General features: G+C 37.1%; 2 protein-coding genes across 9 annotated transcripts in view; one reads left to right on the plus strand and one right to left on the minus strand.

Annotated features, from left to right (window-relative positions):
- WDR93 (WD repeat domain 93) overlaps positions 1-6,807 on the minus strand; it is a 68,243-nt gene extending 61,436 nt beyond the window's left edge. For 3 of the 7 annotated variants that reach the window (XM_074234094.1, XM_074234090.1, XM_074234087.1), the window contains exons 1-2: positions 3,534-5,310; positions 1,454-1,649 (exon numbers count right to left, since the gene is read on the minus strand). In XM_074234094.1, the coding sequence (XP_074090195.1) occupies positions 1,454-1,649; positions 3,534-3,797 (460 nt within the window). In that variant the 5' untranslated portion in view covers positions 3,798-5,310. The other 4 variants (XM_074234092.1, XM_074234089.1, XM_074234091.1 and 1 more) reach the window with 4 other exon arrangements.
- On the plus strand, positions 6,456-18,014 carry PEX11A (peroxisomal biogenesis factor 11 alpha). 2 transcript variants are annotated; one of them, XM_074234102.1, is made up of 3 exons: positions 6,456-6,608; positions 9,407-9,522; positions 13,614-18,013. In XM_074234102.1, exons 1-3 carry the CDS (start codon positions 6,553-6,555, stop codon positions 14,183-14,185), a joined length of 744 nt encoding a protein of 247 aa, XP_074090203.1. In that variant the 5' UTR covers positions 6,456-6,552; the 3' UTR covers positions 14,186-18,013. The 2 variants fall into 2 exon arrangements, with proteins under 2 accessions (XP_074090203.1, XP_074090202.1); XM_074234101.1 differs by lacking the exons at positions 6,456-6,608; positions 9,407-9,522 and adding an exon at positions 9,531-10,030 and having other exon boundaries at positions 13,614-18,014.
- Positions 18,015-18,089: the final 75 nt, after the last annotated feature.

Raw genomic sequence — 18,089 nt, forward strand, 5'->3', positions numbered from 1 at the left:
GTTTCAGATCCTCTATGAATTTTCCTTAACTGTTCTAATCCATACCCATTTTCCTTTTCTAAAATCCTTTAAAAATTATCACTCATTGGGTGGCTAGGTGGTAAAGTGGATAGAGCACTGGCCTTGGAGTCAGGAGTACCTGAGCTCAAATCCAGCCTCAGACACTTAATAATTACCTAGCTGTGTGGCCTTGGGCAAGCCACTTAACCCCATTGCCTTGCAAAAAACTAAAAAAAAAAAAATTATCACTCATTTTTTACTAAATCACGAATGTTTTTGCCTCCTCAATAAGACTGCAAGTATTTGAGAGTAGGGATCATATAATAAATTTTATATATTCTCCATAGAACTTCACTGCAATACTCATTAGAAGCATATACTTGCATATATATATATATATATATATATATATATAATTTTTATATATTTATAAAGTATATATGCTGAAGTATCATAGTTTTTTTTTGCATAACCTAACATTTGTTGCATGCCATAATTTCTCCTCCTATAGACCTGGGTACCTATTTCTAATCTGTTCTCAATCCCCACAATATAAAGTTTACAGAGGTAACTGGCACACCACAAGGAACAGTGAAGGAAGGACTAAGTCTCTAGTGTGTTGACCAAAATATGTACAAACTTCAAAACAAGAGGTTAAAATAAAAGCAGTAACATTTATTTCTGAAGCTCTAATGTGAATATCAATAGAGAATAGGTTCAGATAGGTCCTAACACACTGAAAAGGCTTCAAATATGGGCCCAGGTGTATAAATACATACATACATACATATATATATATATATATATATATATATATATATATATATATATGTATATATATCTGTCTTACAGACAGACATACAGAACCAATCTTATTAAATTCAAAGACGGGGGGCAGCTAGGTGGCGTAGTGGATAAAGCACTGGCCTTGGAGTCAGGAGTACCTGGGTTCAAATCCAGTCTCAGACACTTAACAATTACCTAGCTGTATGGCCTTGGGCAAGCTACTTAACCCCATTTGCCTTGCAAAAACCTAAAAAAAAAATTCAAAGACAGGCATTTTCAAGCCTCAATAACTTTTTAAGACCTATAAAGGAATTGACCTCTCTGTCAAAAGAAAGACTACTTACTTAGATGAAATCATGAATTCTTTAGGTATAAAGGAAGCACACCGTGAATAATTTTCATATGGGCACCAATGGGTCCCCAAAGAAACTTTTTTTTGTAGTCTCACAACTGCTATATACTATTCAAATACTAACATCTGTTTAAATTCACGTATCCATGCTTAGATTTAAAGAGAAAAGAAAAATCCAGTGGAGCAATATAATTCCACCCATATAGAAAATATATACAACCCTATCAGAAGGCAAGGTTGTCTTTTCATTCAATGTAAACCTATAAGTATCTCTAGAATGAATTAAAAAGAAAAACAAAAAGGAAGAGTAAGTACCCATTTCATCCAGAGTAGCAACAAATACTTCATTCTGAAGTTTTCTGGCCCAGATGGACATGATTTCAGATTTGCTTGTTTCCCAACTACAAATCTGTGAATAATTGAACAATGCATTGAAGATTTTCAATCCGCTTGATGATCCAACAAACACATGATCTTTACAGAAGGTGATGCAGTTTGGTACACTTGAAAGCTGTGAAGACAAATCAGGGTACAACATTTGATCGATCATCAGTTTCATTATTCTCATGTTTAATACTCTAGAACATGAGCTGCTTCCAAGGAGAGAAGAAACTTCACCAACTTGATATATTTTTCCACCTCAAACCCCTCACATTTATTCATTCTAAACTTTAAGAATCAATAATGATTTAATTTATGAAAGTATTCCTTAAGCTCTATAGGGTACAACTAAAAAGCTGGGGATAAATAGAGGAAGAGACTGCCTTCACTCAAAACTCCTGTCTTTTTATAGAGTTCAGAGAGAAAACTGCATACCTCTTGGTTAAAATCCTTTTCTACAAATCTTTAAGAGATAATTTAAAAATGTATCAAAGGGCTTATTCCTTTCAGGAAAAAATTCTCAGGAAGATGCTTTCCGGGATCAGTGAAGAAATAGGGAGATTATAGTCAAGAGGAAGTGGGGAAGAGAATAATCATGCAATAAATCTAATGCTTTTGACAAATATTAATCTCATTTAATTCTCATAATAGCCTTGAGAGGTAGTTTTGTAATTATCCCCAATTTTATAGATGGGGAAACTGAGGAAGGAAGAGGTTTAATGATTTGCTTAGCATCATACAGTCTGAGTCTGGATTTGAACCCAAATCTCCTGGACTTCAGGTATTATACTCTATCCACCAAGCCACTCTATCCACCAGATACTTCAAGTAAGCTGGCAAAGGGTAGGTAACCATCAAAAAGAATTCAGAGCGGTCTAGAGATAAACATGTGGGGAGAGGATCAATAAAGCAAAAGGATCCCTTTTGGTTTGAAGCTCATGACAACCTATCTTTTCAGACTTATTTCATACTTCACATTCCAGTCAGATTCTAGTCTTCACCTTGCCTTCTATTTTTGTGCATTTCCATACAGTGAACATCACCTACCTTCTGCCTCTGAAATCTTTGTCTTCAAAACACTATTTAGTGCCTACCCTGATACATCCAGTCTGAAACAATTTCTCTCTCCCTAATATTTTTTCTTTTTAAATTGACCTCTCATCTACTTATAATTTATATCTTAGCACTTTGGGGAGATGTCTTGTTCTCTATACCAGCTTAAACCCTTAGAAGGCGAAGACTGTGTTGTTTGGTTAGGGTTTTTTTTTGAGGGGGGGGTTATATCCCTGGGTCTGACACACTGTCCTTTACCTAGCAGATGTTAAATAAATTTTACTGAATTCAATCATTGATTCTCACAAGGATGGGGACTGGACTTGTGATTTTACTGGTACTAGGAACTCCCAAGATTAGACACTCCCTTTACCCATAGGATCCAAGTGGTCTTTTCATTAACATGGCCTCAGAGGGTAAGGACTTGTCCAGAGGTTATACAGTCAATCTGTATTAAAGTCAAGTCTTTTGGGTTCCTAGACCAACTCTCAAAAACACTACATATGCTGCCAAATAAAAAAAAATCTAATACTATCTCTGTAACACAGGGAAACACTTGCTTTCTACAATCTTGGGAAACTGTCTCTCCGAGACTAGATTTGCTTTCCTCCTTCCTTTTCCCACTAATCAGAAGTGAATAGATGAGAATCTTAATTGTCCCCAAGATATATTTCTTTATTATTACATTAAACTTAATATAACATTTAGGCACCAGAATGTTAGAACTGATTTCAAATTCAATTGCTGACATTTACTACTTGTATGACTGGTCAAAATTCACTTGACCTCTTCCTGCTTCAGTTTCTTCATTTGAAAAATGGGATAATAATTTCCCCTCTGTCCCAGGGGTGTTGTGAACAGAATATCATGAGATCATATTTTCAAAGTATTATAGAAATGCTATTATGATTAAATGTTGGGGTACCTATTGTACCAGCCTAATTTCAATGAATTTATATACCTGTAATTTTTGAGTTGGTAAATAGACAGTTGGCTGAATCTTACGTATTGTAACTGCCTTTCTTGCTTGTTTCTCCTCAATGATTTCCCATGCCCGGTCAAAGATTAAGTTCACTAGTTTATTGATCATCCGGAAGGGCTGAGGCAGGGAATCAAGGATTTGATCTGGATCCTTTAGGAAATAATCTCCTTCTTCATCCTTAATCCAATCCTGTTCTTCATAAGTAGGGATCTCCAAAGGTCCTTTCCGGATATATACTGGCATCTTGATCCTACTGGTACCTGTTGTTCTCAAAATAAGTTTTCTTTGAAAGATATAATGGTAGAAAGTAGCAATTTATTTTCCAGACATTTTCTGCAACATTCTGAAACTTTGTTGAAGGAATAAGATGCTTTAAAAGAAATTTAAAAGTAGTTTTCCAGAGATAACTCATAATTTATATTAGCCTGATTTTCTATGATTTCAAACACGAGGAGACTATTCCCTCTGAAAACCTGGACTTTCATTAAATCAGGCTCCTGACCTGAGATGTCAGGTGAGAATTCCTCTGCTGATACTTAATAGCTTGCCTCATACTTACTATTAAATCCTCAGACATTTTTTAGGTACTACTTAGGCATATTTCCTATCTTGAACCCACACAATGTGTGATTATGAAAGGAGAATGATTTTGTGTATCACTTATAGAAATTCTTTTTACTAAATTATCTCTAGGGTTGCTTCAGCTCTAACATTCTATGATACATTACTCCAATTGCATTGAGTCTTAGAATACTATAAAATTTGCTTGAATAAAGCAATATATCCATTTAAAAGAATTCATTCAAGTATTTATAATAAAAAAAGAAAATTTAGAATTCACATTGCAAAGGTTTCAACATGTAGTGAGAGCAGTAGTCCTCTTAGTCCATATAACTTGGGCAGCCCCTGAAGACAGAAAAACAAGCTTGGCCCGGATCTAAGTAAGAGGATGAGAATGAATTGAATTTTTTTTTAGGCTTTTACAAGGCAAATGGGGTTAAGTGGCTTGCCCAAGGCCACCCGGCTAGGTAATTATTAAGTGTCTGAGACTGGATTTGAACCCAGGTACTCCTGACTTCAGGGCTGGTGCTTTATCCACTGTGCCACCTAGCTGCCCCGAATTGAATTTTTAAAATGGAGAATCACATTCAATAATACCAAACACTCACTGTCATCTTACAAAAGTTGCAAAGAAGCAAAGATATGTATTGGTAGAGGAGTTCTTCATAAGGAAGTCATAATTAATATAAAATCACAGGTTAATTAAAAAAAGAAATGAAAAAACAAAACTTCCAGGAATGATATAAGGCTATAAACAAGGAAACACCACAATCTCAGAAGAATCACATCTGGAAGTGACCCCAAATCTAAGGTTCTTGATAGGTATGAGTATGAAGCAGAATCATAACATTGATGACTTATAGACATGTAGGATAGGAAAAAAGTTGTTGAGGACAGAGAGGGAGAAGTAAAATATGTTCAGCCTGAGTGATGAAATAACCACAAAACATTTTTAGAGGGCAGTCTCTCTAAAGTCTAGCACATTGGTTGGATCTCCCATAAAAGGAATAAAATAGATAAAAATTGCATAAGACAGGAATCCTGGAAAGAAGTCACGATGAAAGTAATCCAAGAAATAGGTCTCCTGGCATCAAACAAAATAATGCAAATAAAGAGACACACAATTACAAAGAAATCCAATAAGAAGAAGAAGAAAAGTTAAAGAAGCTGTCAATGCAATTCTTAACTAATGACAAACTCACCAGCCTGTCTCTCCTGGTGCTCCTGTCCTTAGTTTCTCCCTACTCTCATGGCCCTCTATGACCCAGGGCAAGGAAAGACAGTTTTAAACACTTGATTTTGGGGATTAACTTCTTAGCAGCATTCAAAGGGAATCCCTGTTGCCAAGATGAGATCAGGTTCATGAAAAAGATCAGTCTGGAGATTGGAGAAGAGAAAAAAGGGGGGTAGCCATGGAGTAGTCTGAAGCTTTAGGAGCAGAAAGGGGTGAAGGAAGGAGACAATAATTGAGAAAACTCAAAGAGAAGAGGTGGGTGGAAGGTTTTTAACCTCTTCCCCTGCACTTGGGGTGGTGAGAAAGTAAAGTTAGAATACTAGAACCTGATCCGAAAGAAGAGATGAGAATTGGTACGGTGAGAAGAAAGGGAATGAATTCAGAAGAGCATGAAGTGATCCCACGGAAGCTAAAGGGAGTGAGAAAAACTCTGGTGGTGGGAAGGATTCAGATACTTCAGCTCAGCTTCTGGAAGACATGGTTGCACATCTCAGTATAACTCCAATTAGGGAGGAGAATTTGGGCACTCAGGAAGGAAAGCCTTAAAGCGTCTTAAACTGTGGGTCATAAACTCGGAAGGGGAATGCCATGATATCAACAGGTATAAACTAAGGGCGGCTAGGTGGTGCAGCGGATAGAGCACCGGCCCTGGAGTCAGGAGGACCCGAGACACTTAATAATGACCTAGCTGTGTGGCGTCGGGCAAGTCACTTAACCCCATTGCCTTGCAAAAAAAAAACAAAACCTGTATCGGGTCGGACTTGGGCTCTTTAGCCACAACATTTCTACTCCATGACGTGGTTAAGGGAAGTTATTGGGAGAGGAGAGGCGGGGAAGACGCACCTGAGAAGCCCGCGGAGACGAGAGAAGTCTCAAGCAGCCGCGGATTCTTCCAGGTCCTCGGTGGGGCCGAAGCGTCTTAACGACAGCCCGTCGCCTCGGTAACCTGCTCTCCCTTTTCGGCGTCTCCATCCTGTTGCCGCGGTAACCTCTACTTCCGGGTCAAGGCTGGAGACGGCGACCTCTTCCGGACTCTCCCGGAGGCTCCTGGTTGGGCGAGGGAGGAGGGGGCGGAGGGGGACCTGGGCTTCCTTCCGGCACCGCCCCCGCCGGGGGCGGGGCCCGGAGAGCGCCGGCACTGCGGCGGCGCGGCGGCGCTCGGAGTCTCGTCCTCCCCGGGCCGCTGGGGGAGGGGCGGGCGGGATGGACGCCTTCACTCGCTTCACCAACCAGACTCAGGGCAGGGACCGGCTCTTCAGGTGAGTCTGGATCTGGCGCCCGCTCTCGGGGCCACCTGGGCCCGGCCCGGCTGAGGCCCGGGGACGGGGAGCGGCCGCCCCGCTGCGCCTTGACCTTGTGCCTGCTCGGTCGCCCGATGCCCCCGTCACGGAGGGCGCTGAGCCGGAGAAAACACGGGCTCCCCCGGGCCCCGCGTCGGGGCCCCGCCGGGCGGACTCGGCCCCTCTGGAAGAGCGCCCGACGGGAGGGGAAGCCGAGACCCAGCCCCCCAGCCCGCCCTCACACAGAGGGCCTGTTGTCCAGCCGCCCTCGGGACTCTCGGTTCCCGGGCCGGATCTGCTGCCGTTATCCTCGGAAAAGGAAAACCCGTGGCTTCGTTTCTTGAGAATTTTTTCCCAGCGAAAGGAAACTCCGGACAGTATCCTGGAGAGGATACCAAAAAAGAGAACTTTAGGATTCACCCTTGTGAGAAAGGGGTCAGATGGCCTAAAAAAATAACGATGATGAATCCCTTTTTAACATATATTTAGAAATGAAATGCCCCCGATAGTGCTCCATTTTCTCAGTCTTTAATGATAGATTTAGAGTTGTAAATGATTTATGGTTATTTAACCTCAAATCTCCAAGATGAGGAAACGGACACCCCCTGGAGCCTTAAATGGTTTGCCCAAGATCAGCCGGTAAAGTGGCAGAGCAGCAGTTTGAACTCAGGCCTTCTGATTTGAGATATAGTACTTTTTTTCACTGCAACACAGGATTTGACAGTTCTTTGCCTATATAATGTTAAGCACATATAGTTAAGAAGTATTTCCACAACATTTTTTTTTGCCCAAGGCCACAACAGCTAGGTAATTATTAAGCGTCTGAGGCCTGATTTGAATCCAGGTACTCCTGACTCCAGGGCCCATGCTCCATCCACGGTGCCATCTAGCCGCCCCTAGTTAGAAAGGTTTTCATTGTACTTCATAAAATCTTGGTTGGTAATCAACCTGCTCAAAACCTCAAATTCAGGTAGTTACATTTACAATTTCATTTAACTACTTTTCCTATTTTGCTAATAGTCTCGACTTCTATAATGAGCTTCACAGTCGGAAATGCTTCTTTTTAGTACACTTCAATAAAATATAAGCATGCAGAGAATGGATGTATAGATCTCTGCTCTATCATTTTGTACAACTTTATCTTTTTTTTTCTTAACAATAGGAGCAGATTTCTTTAAAATGACAGGGTCTTTAAACTTATCTTCAGGGAAAGTATCTTATTTTTGAACTTCCTCTAAGGTTAGCTGAGTACTTATAGCCAGGGAATACATATATGAGTTTACTCAACTATACAGTAAAAATCTATAATACTATAAAGCCTTTTTCCAGCATAATTTGTTAGTATGTGTATGGGACTTAATTCTATTTCTTATTTTTCTTGATCTACTTTCATATTTATCATTCTTTATAGCAACGTCATAAATATTGCATTAATATACCATGGTTTGTTTAGCTATTACTAACCAAACACAGGACATTTAGGTGATTAGATGATTAGGTGACTTAGGTTTTTTACTATTATAAATAATACCATTATTAATATATTTATATAACTAAATATATTTTTGCTTAATTATTTAGATTATATTCTTAAGTCAAAGGGTTTAGTTCTCTTGTGTACTTCCAGATATTTAGAAAGGACATTTCTTTTTTTTGATGAAAAGAAAACCCCCCTAAATTTATCATCTTTGGTTCCCAAATCACATTCTGAAAATTATGTTAAATTTTGGTCAGAATGTTTAATATGTGAATATTAAAAGATGATTACAGAAATACAGTATAGAAAAAGACATACTTTGAAGTAGTTAGTTAATCATACTGCTAATTCAACAGGGTTTGTGAATATCTGTGATTCAAGGTTACTGATTCATTGTATCTGTGTTAGGAAACAATGTTAGGAGATGTAGATTGATACATGGAAATAGGATGAACTGAATATTAAAATGGTATAGTATTTGTTAAAGTCAATTTCTGGTATTTTATATCTTTTTCCTATTTATTACACAAGCCTATTTGAAAACTGCATATATGAAAATATCTCTTCCTGTATATATAATACTCCATCTTGTTTTGCCTGGGTCTATCATTTAATCAGTGTCAGGAACTCACTAGTTGGGGAACTTCCCAATGCAAATCAGTTAAGATAGTTACTATGCTTACAGAGCTAGTGTATTCTCTGGGCTTTAAGCTTGGTCTTCCTGATGCAAAGACCAGTCCTCTTGAGTCATTATACTACCTGTCTTATACATAGTTTCTTGTCCTTTATTTGTATCTGATAACTCTTTTGATTTAAACTTGAGATGGCTTTTAAAGCTATTTCTCTCCTTGATTCATGGCCACTTTTATTCCCAACACTTTTTTTTAGGTTTTTTTCAAGGCAAACAGGGTTAAGTGGCTTGCCCAAGGCCACACAGCTAGGTAATTATTAAGTGTCTGAGACTGGATTTGAACCCACATACTCCTGATTCCAGGGCTGGTGCTTTATCCACTACGCCACCTAGCCACCCCTATTCCCACCACTTCTGACAATAGAAGGACTTCTTTTTGCCATTTACTGAATTATTTCAAAGTCCTTTGTCGTCACCTTTGTGCTGCTGCATTTTCATTACTTGTGCTACCTTTTGGCCTTGTGGACCTGGTGCAGAATATTCCTCTTATAAGGTCTGCTTGATTAAAAATTATCACTTTGTCTTTAGTGATGTACCTTTCGCTTTCCCTCCTGATGACTTGTTTTGCTTAACTTGTAAATCATTCTCCTCACTTTTTTTCCATTCCAGAGCCATTCAATACACATGCATGTTGCTTAGATATTTATTAGAGCCTAAGGCTGATAGAGAGAAGGTGGTAATGAAGCTCAAGAAACTGGAATCCAGTGTGAGCACTGGCCGTAAATGTAAGTACCCTGTCCCTTGAGGAACAGAGACTCCTGGTCTAGAATCCTCAGCCTCAGAACCTTTGGTGTTCATGCAATTTCTACTCATAATTTGTATTTGATAGTACTTGTTAATGTTATTCAAGTACTTGTTAATGTTAATGAATAACCTCTTTTTTGTGAATGGGCAACTGAAAGAGACAAAGAAATTAAATGATTTCATAACGAAGGACTGTCATCCTGGATTTTTTGGTGCTTTGTCATTTCTTTCCACATAACCAGAACCATTAGGACCAGTTCAGCATGTTTGCTCATTTTTACCTTAAAATCATTGATATGCTTTGACAAGTCAAAAAAGATCAACAGCTTTTTCATATTTTTCTGTCTTCCAGGAGCTGTATTCAGGCCCTGAGAAGGAGTAGAACAGTCATACCCTTAATTTTCACCCTTATGCCTTCTACTACATGTTTCTGAATTCCTGTTTTCTTCTTCCTTCTACTCTTCACTGGAGTGAATAACAGAGAGATGAGTAAATCTATTTTTAGGCTTTTTTCCTAGCTGGTTTAGTATGAAATGCACAAGGTTAAGTCAGCACTTTATACCTGGTTTATGTCATTGACATCATAAGTAATGATAGAAAAAATTGAATATTGTTGTGTGTGATGTGCTAGTTAGTGACAGGTATGACTAGAACCAAGGATTGTTAATTTCTATACAAGTGTTTTGTTCCTTTGTTTCTCTCAGCTTTGAGAGAATATTGGCAATTCTGAACAAAAATATTATTTTGGAAAGATTGATCTGAATAACAAAAGGTCAAGAATATTAAGGGAATTAATAAAAATGTGAAGGAAGGCAGTTTAACATCTCAAACCATATTACAAAGCAATAATCATCAAAAATTGATAATGTCTAAGAAATAGAATGGTAGATCAGGAATAGATTAGGTACACAATATACATTAGTAAATGACTATGGTATTCTAGTGTTTGATAAACTCAATCTTTGAGAGTAAAAACTCACCATTTGACAAAAATTGCTGGAAGATTGCAGAGCAGGTCAGCAGAAATGAAGTACAAACAACATTTATTTATTATTTATATTATTAGGAAATTAGGGGAACATAGAAGATTTTTATCTTTCAGATCTATGGATAAGGAAAGATTTATCACTAAACAAGAGTTGGAGAGGATCAAAGGAAATAAAATGGGTAATTTTGGTTAAATGAAATTTATGAGTTTTGAACAAACAAAATCAATGTAGCCAAAATTAAAAGGAAACCAGAAAATGGGTGGTTGGGGGATGGAATTTTTATAGCCGATATCTCTGATAAAAGCCTCGTTTCTCAAATATACAAGGAACTGAGCCAGCTTTATAAAAATTAGAGCCATCCTTCAGTTGATAAATGGCCAAAGGATAATGAATAAGCAGTTTTCAAAAGAAATGAAAGCTACCAGTAGTCACATGGAAAAAAGCTCTAAATCACTTGATTAGAGAAATATAATTTAAAACAACACTGAGGCTGATTCACATTGATTAACATGAGAGAAAAGGAAAATGATAAATACTGGAGAGAAGATCGAAAAATAGGGATATTAACATTCTGATGGTGATCTTGTAAACTGGTCAACCATTCTGCCAAATAATTTGTTACTACCCCCCAAAGAACTATGAAATTGCTCATACCCTTTGACCCAGCAATACCACCGCTAAGTCTGTATCCCAAAGAGATCAAAGAAAAAGGAAAAAGATGTATTTGTACAAAAATATGGATTGTAGTTCTTTTTGTGATGACAAAGAATTGAAAATTGAGGTGATACCCATCAATTGGGGAATAGCTGAACAAGTTATAGAATATGATTGTGATGGAATATTACTGTACTGTAAGAAATGACAAGCAGAATGATTTCAGAAAAATCTGGGAAGATAAGTATTGAACTATACACTGTAACACCAATATTGTGATGGTTGATCATATGTGAAAGACTTAGCTATTGCAATCATTACAGTGATCTAAGAAACTTCTGAAAGTCTTATGATGAGAAATGCTATCCACATCCAGAGAGAGGGCTGATGAACTTTGAATATAGATGAAAACATACTTTTTTCACTTTTATTTTTTTTGCTTTTTTTTTTTTTACAACATGACAAATATGGAAATATACTTTGGAATACTTCACTTGTATATATTGCTTGCTTTTTCAGTGGGGGAGTGGGAGAAAAGATCAGAATTTGAAAATAAAATAAAAAAAATAATGCTGTAAATAAATAGGGGAACAAAGAAAGATTGTACTGTCAAAGTTGCAAAACATAGATTGAAGGCAAGAAACCCTGGAAATAAGTCTTAGAGTAATTTAATTATAAAAATTAGAATTCTAAAATTCTAAAATTAAATTACTCTAAAACAGCAGCTCCCCCAAAGATTGTGGTAATTGCAGCCAAGATTAGAAAGTAAGAAAAGGAAACTGGGAGAAAAAATGTTTTTACAGATTTTGCTGATAAAGGCCTCATTTCTCAAATATATAGAGAACTGAGTCAAATTTATAAGAATTTGAATTCCCAATTGATATAAATGATCAAAGGATATGAACAGAAGTTTTCAGAAGAATTCAAAACTATAGTCCTATGGAAAAATATTCTAAATCACTATTAATTAGAGAATTAGAAATTAAAACAACTCTGAAATACCACCTCACATCTATTAGATTGACTAATATGAAAGAAAAGGAAAATTACAATGTTGGAGGGAATATGAAAAAATTGAGACATTGATGCACTGTTAGAGGAGTTGTGTACTGATCTAAATGTTTTGGAGAGCAATTTAGAACTTTACCCAAAGAGTAATAAAACTGTACATATCCTTTGACCCAATAATACCATTGCTAGGTTTCTATCCCAAAGAGATCATAAATAAAGGAAAAAGACCTATTTGTTCAAAAATATTGATAGCAGTTCCTTTCATGATGGCAAAAAATTGAAAATTGAGGGGATATTCATCAAGTTGGGAATGTTTGAACAAGCTGTGGTATGTGGTGGTGGTAGAATACTATTGAGCTATAAGAAGTGACCAGCAGGATAGTTTCAGAAAGACTTGGGAAGACTTATATGAACTGGTTTTACAAGAATTTATATGAATGCTATGAAGTGAATTGAGCAGTACTAGAAGAACTTTGTTCACTATAACAGCAATATTATATGATGACCAACTTATGTGACTTAGAAATAATACATTGATCCAAGACAATTCCAAAGGACCTTTGAGGAAAAATGCTATTTACCTCCAGAGAAGGAACTGTTGGAATCTGAATGCATATTGAAACATAACCTTTTATTTTTTTATTTTTTATTTCTTTTTTGCAACCTGGCTAGTATAGAAATATGTTTTGCATGATTTCACATGTATAATTGATATCATATTTCTTGTCTTCTCAGTGAGTAGGAGAGTGGGAAGGAGGAAGACATTTCACAACTCAAAAATTTTAAAAACAAATATTAAAAATAATAATTATCAGGGGAAAAAAAGAATCAACTTCTTTCTATATGAGGTCTACATTTCAGCTACTGGTGCCTTCCTTCTCAAAGTTATTTTGTATTTCTTTTGTATAAAGCATTTTATGTGTGTGTGTGTGTATGTTTTTTCTCTCATTTATTTGTTTTCTTTCTCTCAACCTGGAGCTGATTCATTATGTGTTCTTTTGTGTTTCCAATGACTGGCCAAAGGCATTTAATAAATGCTTGTTGAATGAAAAAAAAACTGTAGTAGCTGAAGGTTATGATAGTGATAATTCAACAACTCCTTCATTCCAGAGAAATGTTTCCATATAACCCAGGCATTGCAGTCTTTGTGAAGGGCCTTGAATTGAAATAAGGTATCCATTGAAGTGATATAAGATAGGCACATACAAAACACTTTAATGACTTTCATTATCATTCTAGCTACTCATTTTATACTCTTCAAAAGTTATCTCTCAGTCAGTGTGCAGAATCCAAAAGGCCTATAAATTGATGAAAAGCCAAATCAGACCACAATGAAAACCTTTCCTTCCTTGGGGTTTCTGATTTTCCATTTCAATGTTAATGAGAAGCTATGCTAAAATCATGGGTTTTTCTTACAGGGTTCAGATTAGGTAACGTGGTACATGCTATCCAGGCAACTCAGCAGAGCATCCATGTATCTGATCTCGTGCCCCGAATCTGCCTAACAATAGCCAACCTGAACCGGGTGATTTACTTTGTCTGTGACACGGTCCTTTGGGTGAGGAGTGTAGGACTCGTCTCTCACATCAACAAGGAAAAATGGCGAAAGTGGGCTGCACGTTATTACTACTATTCTCTCCTGCTACACATCATCAGAGATGTTTATGAGGTCTCCCTCCAAATGGAACAAGCTGCACAGGAAAAGGCAAAAAAAGAGAAATTAATGTCCCAGAATGACCTAGGACCTTGTATAGCTGATGAAGAAACAGAGTGGCTCCAGTCCTTTTTCCTCCTCTTGTTTCGATCTCTGAGGAAGCATCCCCCCTTGTTCCTGGACACAGTGAAAAATGTCTGTGATATCCTGAATCCTTTGGACCAGCTTGATATTTATAAATCTAATTCTGGAATCATTGGACTGGGTGGCCTCCTGTCCTCCATAGTAGGCATTATAACAGTGGCTTATCCACAGATGAGGCTCAAAACTTGCTGAAATTATTTTGTTGGGTATTAATACCTATTTGAAAAGTTGCCAAGAGTGAGAAAATATAACCCTTAATACATTTAAACTAGTTTTTTGCAAAAGTGTTCAATTCCCTACGCTTATGAGGGAACACACACTCTATGTGTATGTATTCCTCTGTCCCTTTCCCACTGTGCTAAAAAAAGTTCAGGTAGTTTCTGAACCTACCTGGAAGAATTGTTGTGAGTATCCAAGGTGATAATATTGGTTAAAAAGTACTTATCAAAGTCCTTAGCACATAGTAGATACTATATACATGTTTGTTCCTTTCCCCTTTCCCCCACCTCCTACTAATGAGGGAGGACAGAACTGAGTTTCCAGTTCTTAAACCCTCTATGCTTCCCATCTGTAGTATACATTACGTCCAGGGAATAAAGCTTTTAAGTAGTACATCTACTGTGTAAGAACTAATGATGGTAGACTGTTGATGAAGTTTTTAGGATACTCTTTTTAAAACTTCTGGTCCTTTATCCCACAAAAAGTAAACTCATTTATTAATTTTAGACATCCTTTAAAACATGAACTCGGGACAGTCATATCTAAGTTGCCTAACTTCATAGTCTGATGTTTGGTTGGTCTACAAATGACTGCTTTCACAAAATGAAATTCTATTCATGTAGGTGAGCCACCCAGTTTTCTATAATAATCAGGTATTTAAACTTATAGGGTGTGGAGTATAGGTTATCCCTGGGGGAAAGGGAGGGTTTAGAGAACAGGAAGAAGAGGGAAGAGTGTTGAGAGTAAAATGATGAAGAAATAAAAGACAATCATTAAAAAGTGTAATTTGATCAGATTTGGAGTATTGTTATATATAATGAGAAGCAAATTTTGTTGCCATATTCTTACTCTATAGCAGCTACCTTCCTCAGTCATTGATGGATATATGCTAGTTCTGCTCTTGCAAGTATCCCAGGATGAAAGTGAATTAGAGAGGTTCATCATCAGTTGAGGCTTGGTAAGTAGTTTTGTCTAGTGGTCTAGTTTGGTCCTTTGAGTGGTTCTCAAAAACAAAACGTGTTTAGTAGGCTAATAGATCATATGAATTCAACTTCCAAAAGAAATTTGACTCCTACTCTTAAAGACCATACTCAAGTCCATATATGGAAAAGAGATTGAATTTAGGAAGAGTTTAAGTAAAATGGAAAATGTCAGGCCAAAATAAATTTTCTCAATGATCCTATTTTTAAATCATTATGTTCGATTGTAATGAAATTAAATATGTCCAATAAATTGTTGGAAAGATTTGAATTGTATTTTTGTATGTGTTTGGAGCATAGCAAAGGAAGGTGAAAGTAAAGGCGATAACTCTCCATAAATTAGGCTCTTTCCCTTACATGGGTAAATCGGTAGAGGAAAAAGCCAGAGCTAGATAAAATCACTATCCATAGGAAGAACCTGGTCGTGAAAATTAACCTCAATTGAGCCTAGAGCAACTGATAAATGTTTACCTTGTAAGGCTAATGAAATTAGCTTGGGTAAATTAGCTTAGGTAAGGAAAAAAACACTGTTTTGCCAGAATTATCAGAACTAAAAGCGTCCTAGACCCTAAAGCAAGGAAGCTGCTCTTCCCAGAAGGGTTTTTAGAACCAAAGAAATATAAAATAGATCTGTAGACCAGTTCAGGAGCTATCATTATGGTAGCAGCTGGTGCCCTTCAGCCTGGGGGAAGGGGAAAGGGGGGGAAATGAGACTCTTTCATAACCTTAGTAGCCTTCCCAGGACCTTTTACCAATCTTTACCTCTCACTTGCATTCTGGACTCTAAGCTCTTTCAGAGCTTGATCTTTACAAATCAAGCCCTATACTCCCTCTGGCCTCAAGCCATTACACTAAATATTTAAAAACTGACCTCTGTCCCTGTCTAGTTGCAGAATTTGTCCTGCAACTGGGAGTGTGATCAGAGGGCATTTCCTTCATGCCTTTCACACTTTTATAAACCAAAGATTTAAAAACTCTGGTTATGCAGATATTTGCAAACTCCTTTGGAATTCTGTGTAATTGAAGCTTTAGTTTGAGGGTCACCCGTTCTGCTTCCTCTGTCTTCTCATGTGCTAACACCAATGACTTGTCACAGATCACTGAGGCTTTGCTAACTCAGCAGTAGTGAGATAATTATATTTCTGTTAATATCAAGAAAAATAAATTTTTATCCTCCAGCCTTACAATCAGGTTATAAAGGTTATAAAACCAAATACTTAAGTATCTTCTGTGAACTTAACTTTCTTGTTTGTCTCCCTGGGGCCTGTCCAGTATTAGCTCCTTAATATTATTTTGCATGCTTTGTCCTCTTATATAAAGACTTATTTGTCTGACTTCTATTGTTAGAACAAACTACTCAAAATTTACCTCTCCAAACTTGGTGGGGGGGGGAAGTCATTCCTGCACTATACTTTGGGAACATCTTATACCTTCTGTCTTAAGAATTACCTGGTGATTTAAGCCCAGCAAAATATGTCACTGAAGAGCAGTCATAAACTGGAAATCATTTGTCCACATGGTAAGTTTCGTGCTAAATAGTTTAGTTCCATATTCACAAGCAGAAGTGCTTAAGACAAAACACATTAGGAGGTATCTGGAATAAATCTGTCAAAATATCTAGCTTCAGGTTTTCCTTTTTTAGATCAAGGAGTAGTTTACTTGTCAGATCTATGGAAAGGGAAGCAGTTTATGACCAAGGAAGAGAAGGAGAACATCATTAAAAACAAACCTGATAATTTTGATTACATTAAATTAAAAAGCTTTTGCGCAGATAAAAATCACTGTAACCAAGATCAAAAGAAATGTAGTAAATTGGGAAACAATTTTTACAACTAGTATTTCTGCCAAGGGATTCATTTCTAAAATATACAGAGAACTGAGTCAAATTTTCAAAAAGAAGATAAGCCATTCCCTAATTGACAGATGGTCAGAGGATATGCAAAGGCAATTTATAGATGAGGAAATCAAAGCAATCCATAGTCATATGAAAAATTGCTCTAAATCATTACTTATTAGAGAAATGCAAATTAAAACATCTCTGAGATAGCACCTCACACCTCTCAGACTGGCCAATATGATCAGAAAGGACAATGATCAGTGTTGGAAGGGATGTGGGAAATCTGGGACACTAATACATTGTTGATGGAGCTGTGAACTCATTCAGCCTTTCTAGAGAGCAATCTGGAATTATGCCCAAAGGGCAACAAAAATGTGTATACCCTTTGATCCAGGATTACCACTACTGGGTCTATACTCTGAAGAGATTATGAAAAAGGGTAAAAACATCACTTGTACAAAAATATTCATCCTATTTGTGGTGGCAAAGAATTGGAAATTAAGTAAATGTCCTTCAGTTGGGGAATGGCTTAGCAAACTGGTATATGTATATCATGGAACACTATTGTTCAATTAGAAATCGGGGGGGATGGGAATTCAGGGAAGCCTGGAAAGATTTGCATGAACTGATGCTGAGCAAGATGAGCAGAAGAGAAACAACTGTATACACACAACAACATGGGGGTGATGATCAACCTTGATGGACTTGCTCATTCCTTCAGTGCAACAACCAGGGACAATTTGGGGCTGTCTGGGATGAAGAATACCATCTGTATTCAGAGAAAGAATAATGGAGTTTGAACAAAGACCAAAGACTATTTAGAAATCAATTTAGAAAAAAAAGTTAGCTTATTATGTAATTTTGCAATCTCTTATACTTTATTTTTCTTCCATAAGGATATGATTTCTCTCTCATCACATTCAAATCAGTGTATACCATGGAAACAATGTAAAGACTAGCAGACTGTCTTCTGTGGGGGCTGGGGGGAGGGAAGCAAGAATGGGAGAAAAATTGTAAAACTTAATAAAATCCTTTTAAAGAAAAAAAAGTTTCCCTCTTG

The sequence above is a fragment of the Macrotis lagotis genome, chromosome 4, assembly GCF_037893015.1.
Source record: "Macrotis lagotis isolate mMagLag1 chromosome 4, bilby.v1.9.chrom.fasta, whole genome shotgun sequence".
NCBI lineage: Eukaryota > Metazoa > Chordata > Mammalia > Peramelemorphia > Peramelidae > Macrotis > Macrotis lagotis.

Bases quoted from the DNA above. Each gene is read 5' to 3' on its own strand.
- PEX11A (XM_074234102.1), top strand. From the start codon at position 6,553: ATGGACGCCTTCACTCGCTTCACCAACCAGACTCAGGGCAGGGACCGG. The intron at 6,609-9,406 runs GTGAGTCTGGAT...TTTCCATTCCAG, and splicing joins GGCAGGGACCGGCTCTTCAG to AGCCATTCAATACACATGCA. The intron at 9,523-13,613 runs GTAAGTACCCTG...TTTTTCTTACAG, and splicing joins TGTGAGCACTGGCCGTAAAT to GGTTCAGATTAGGTAACGTG.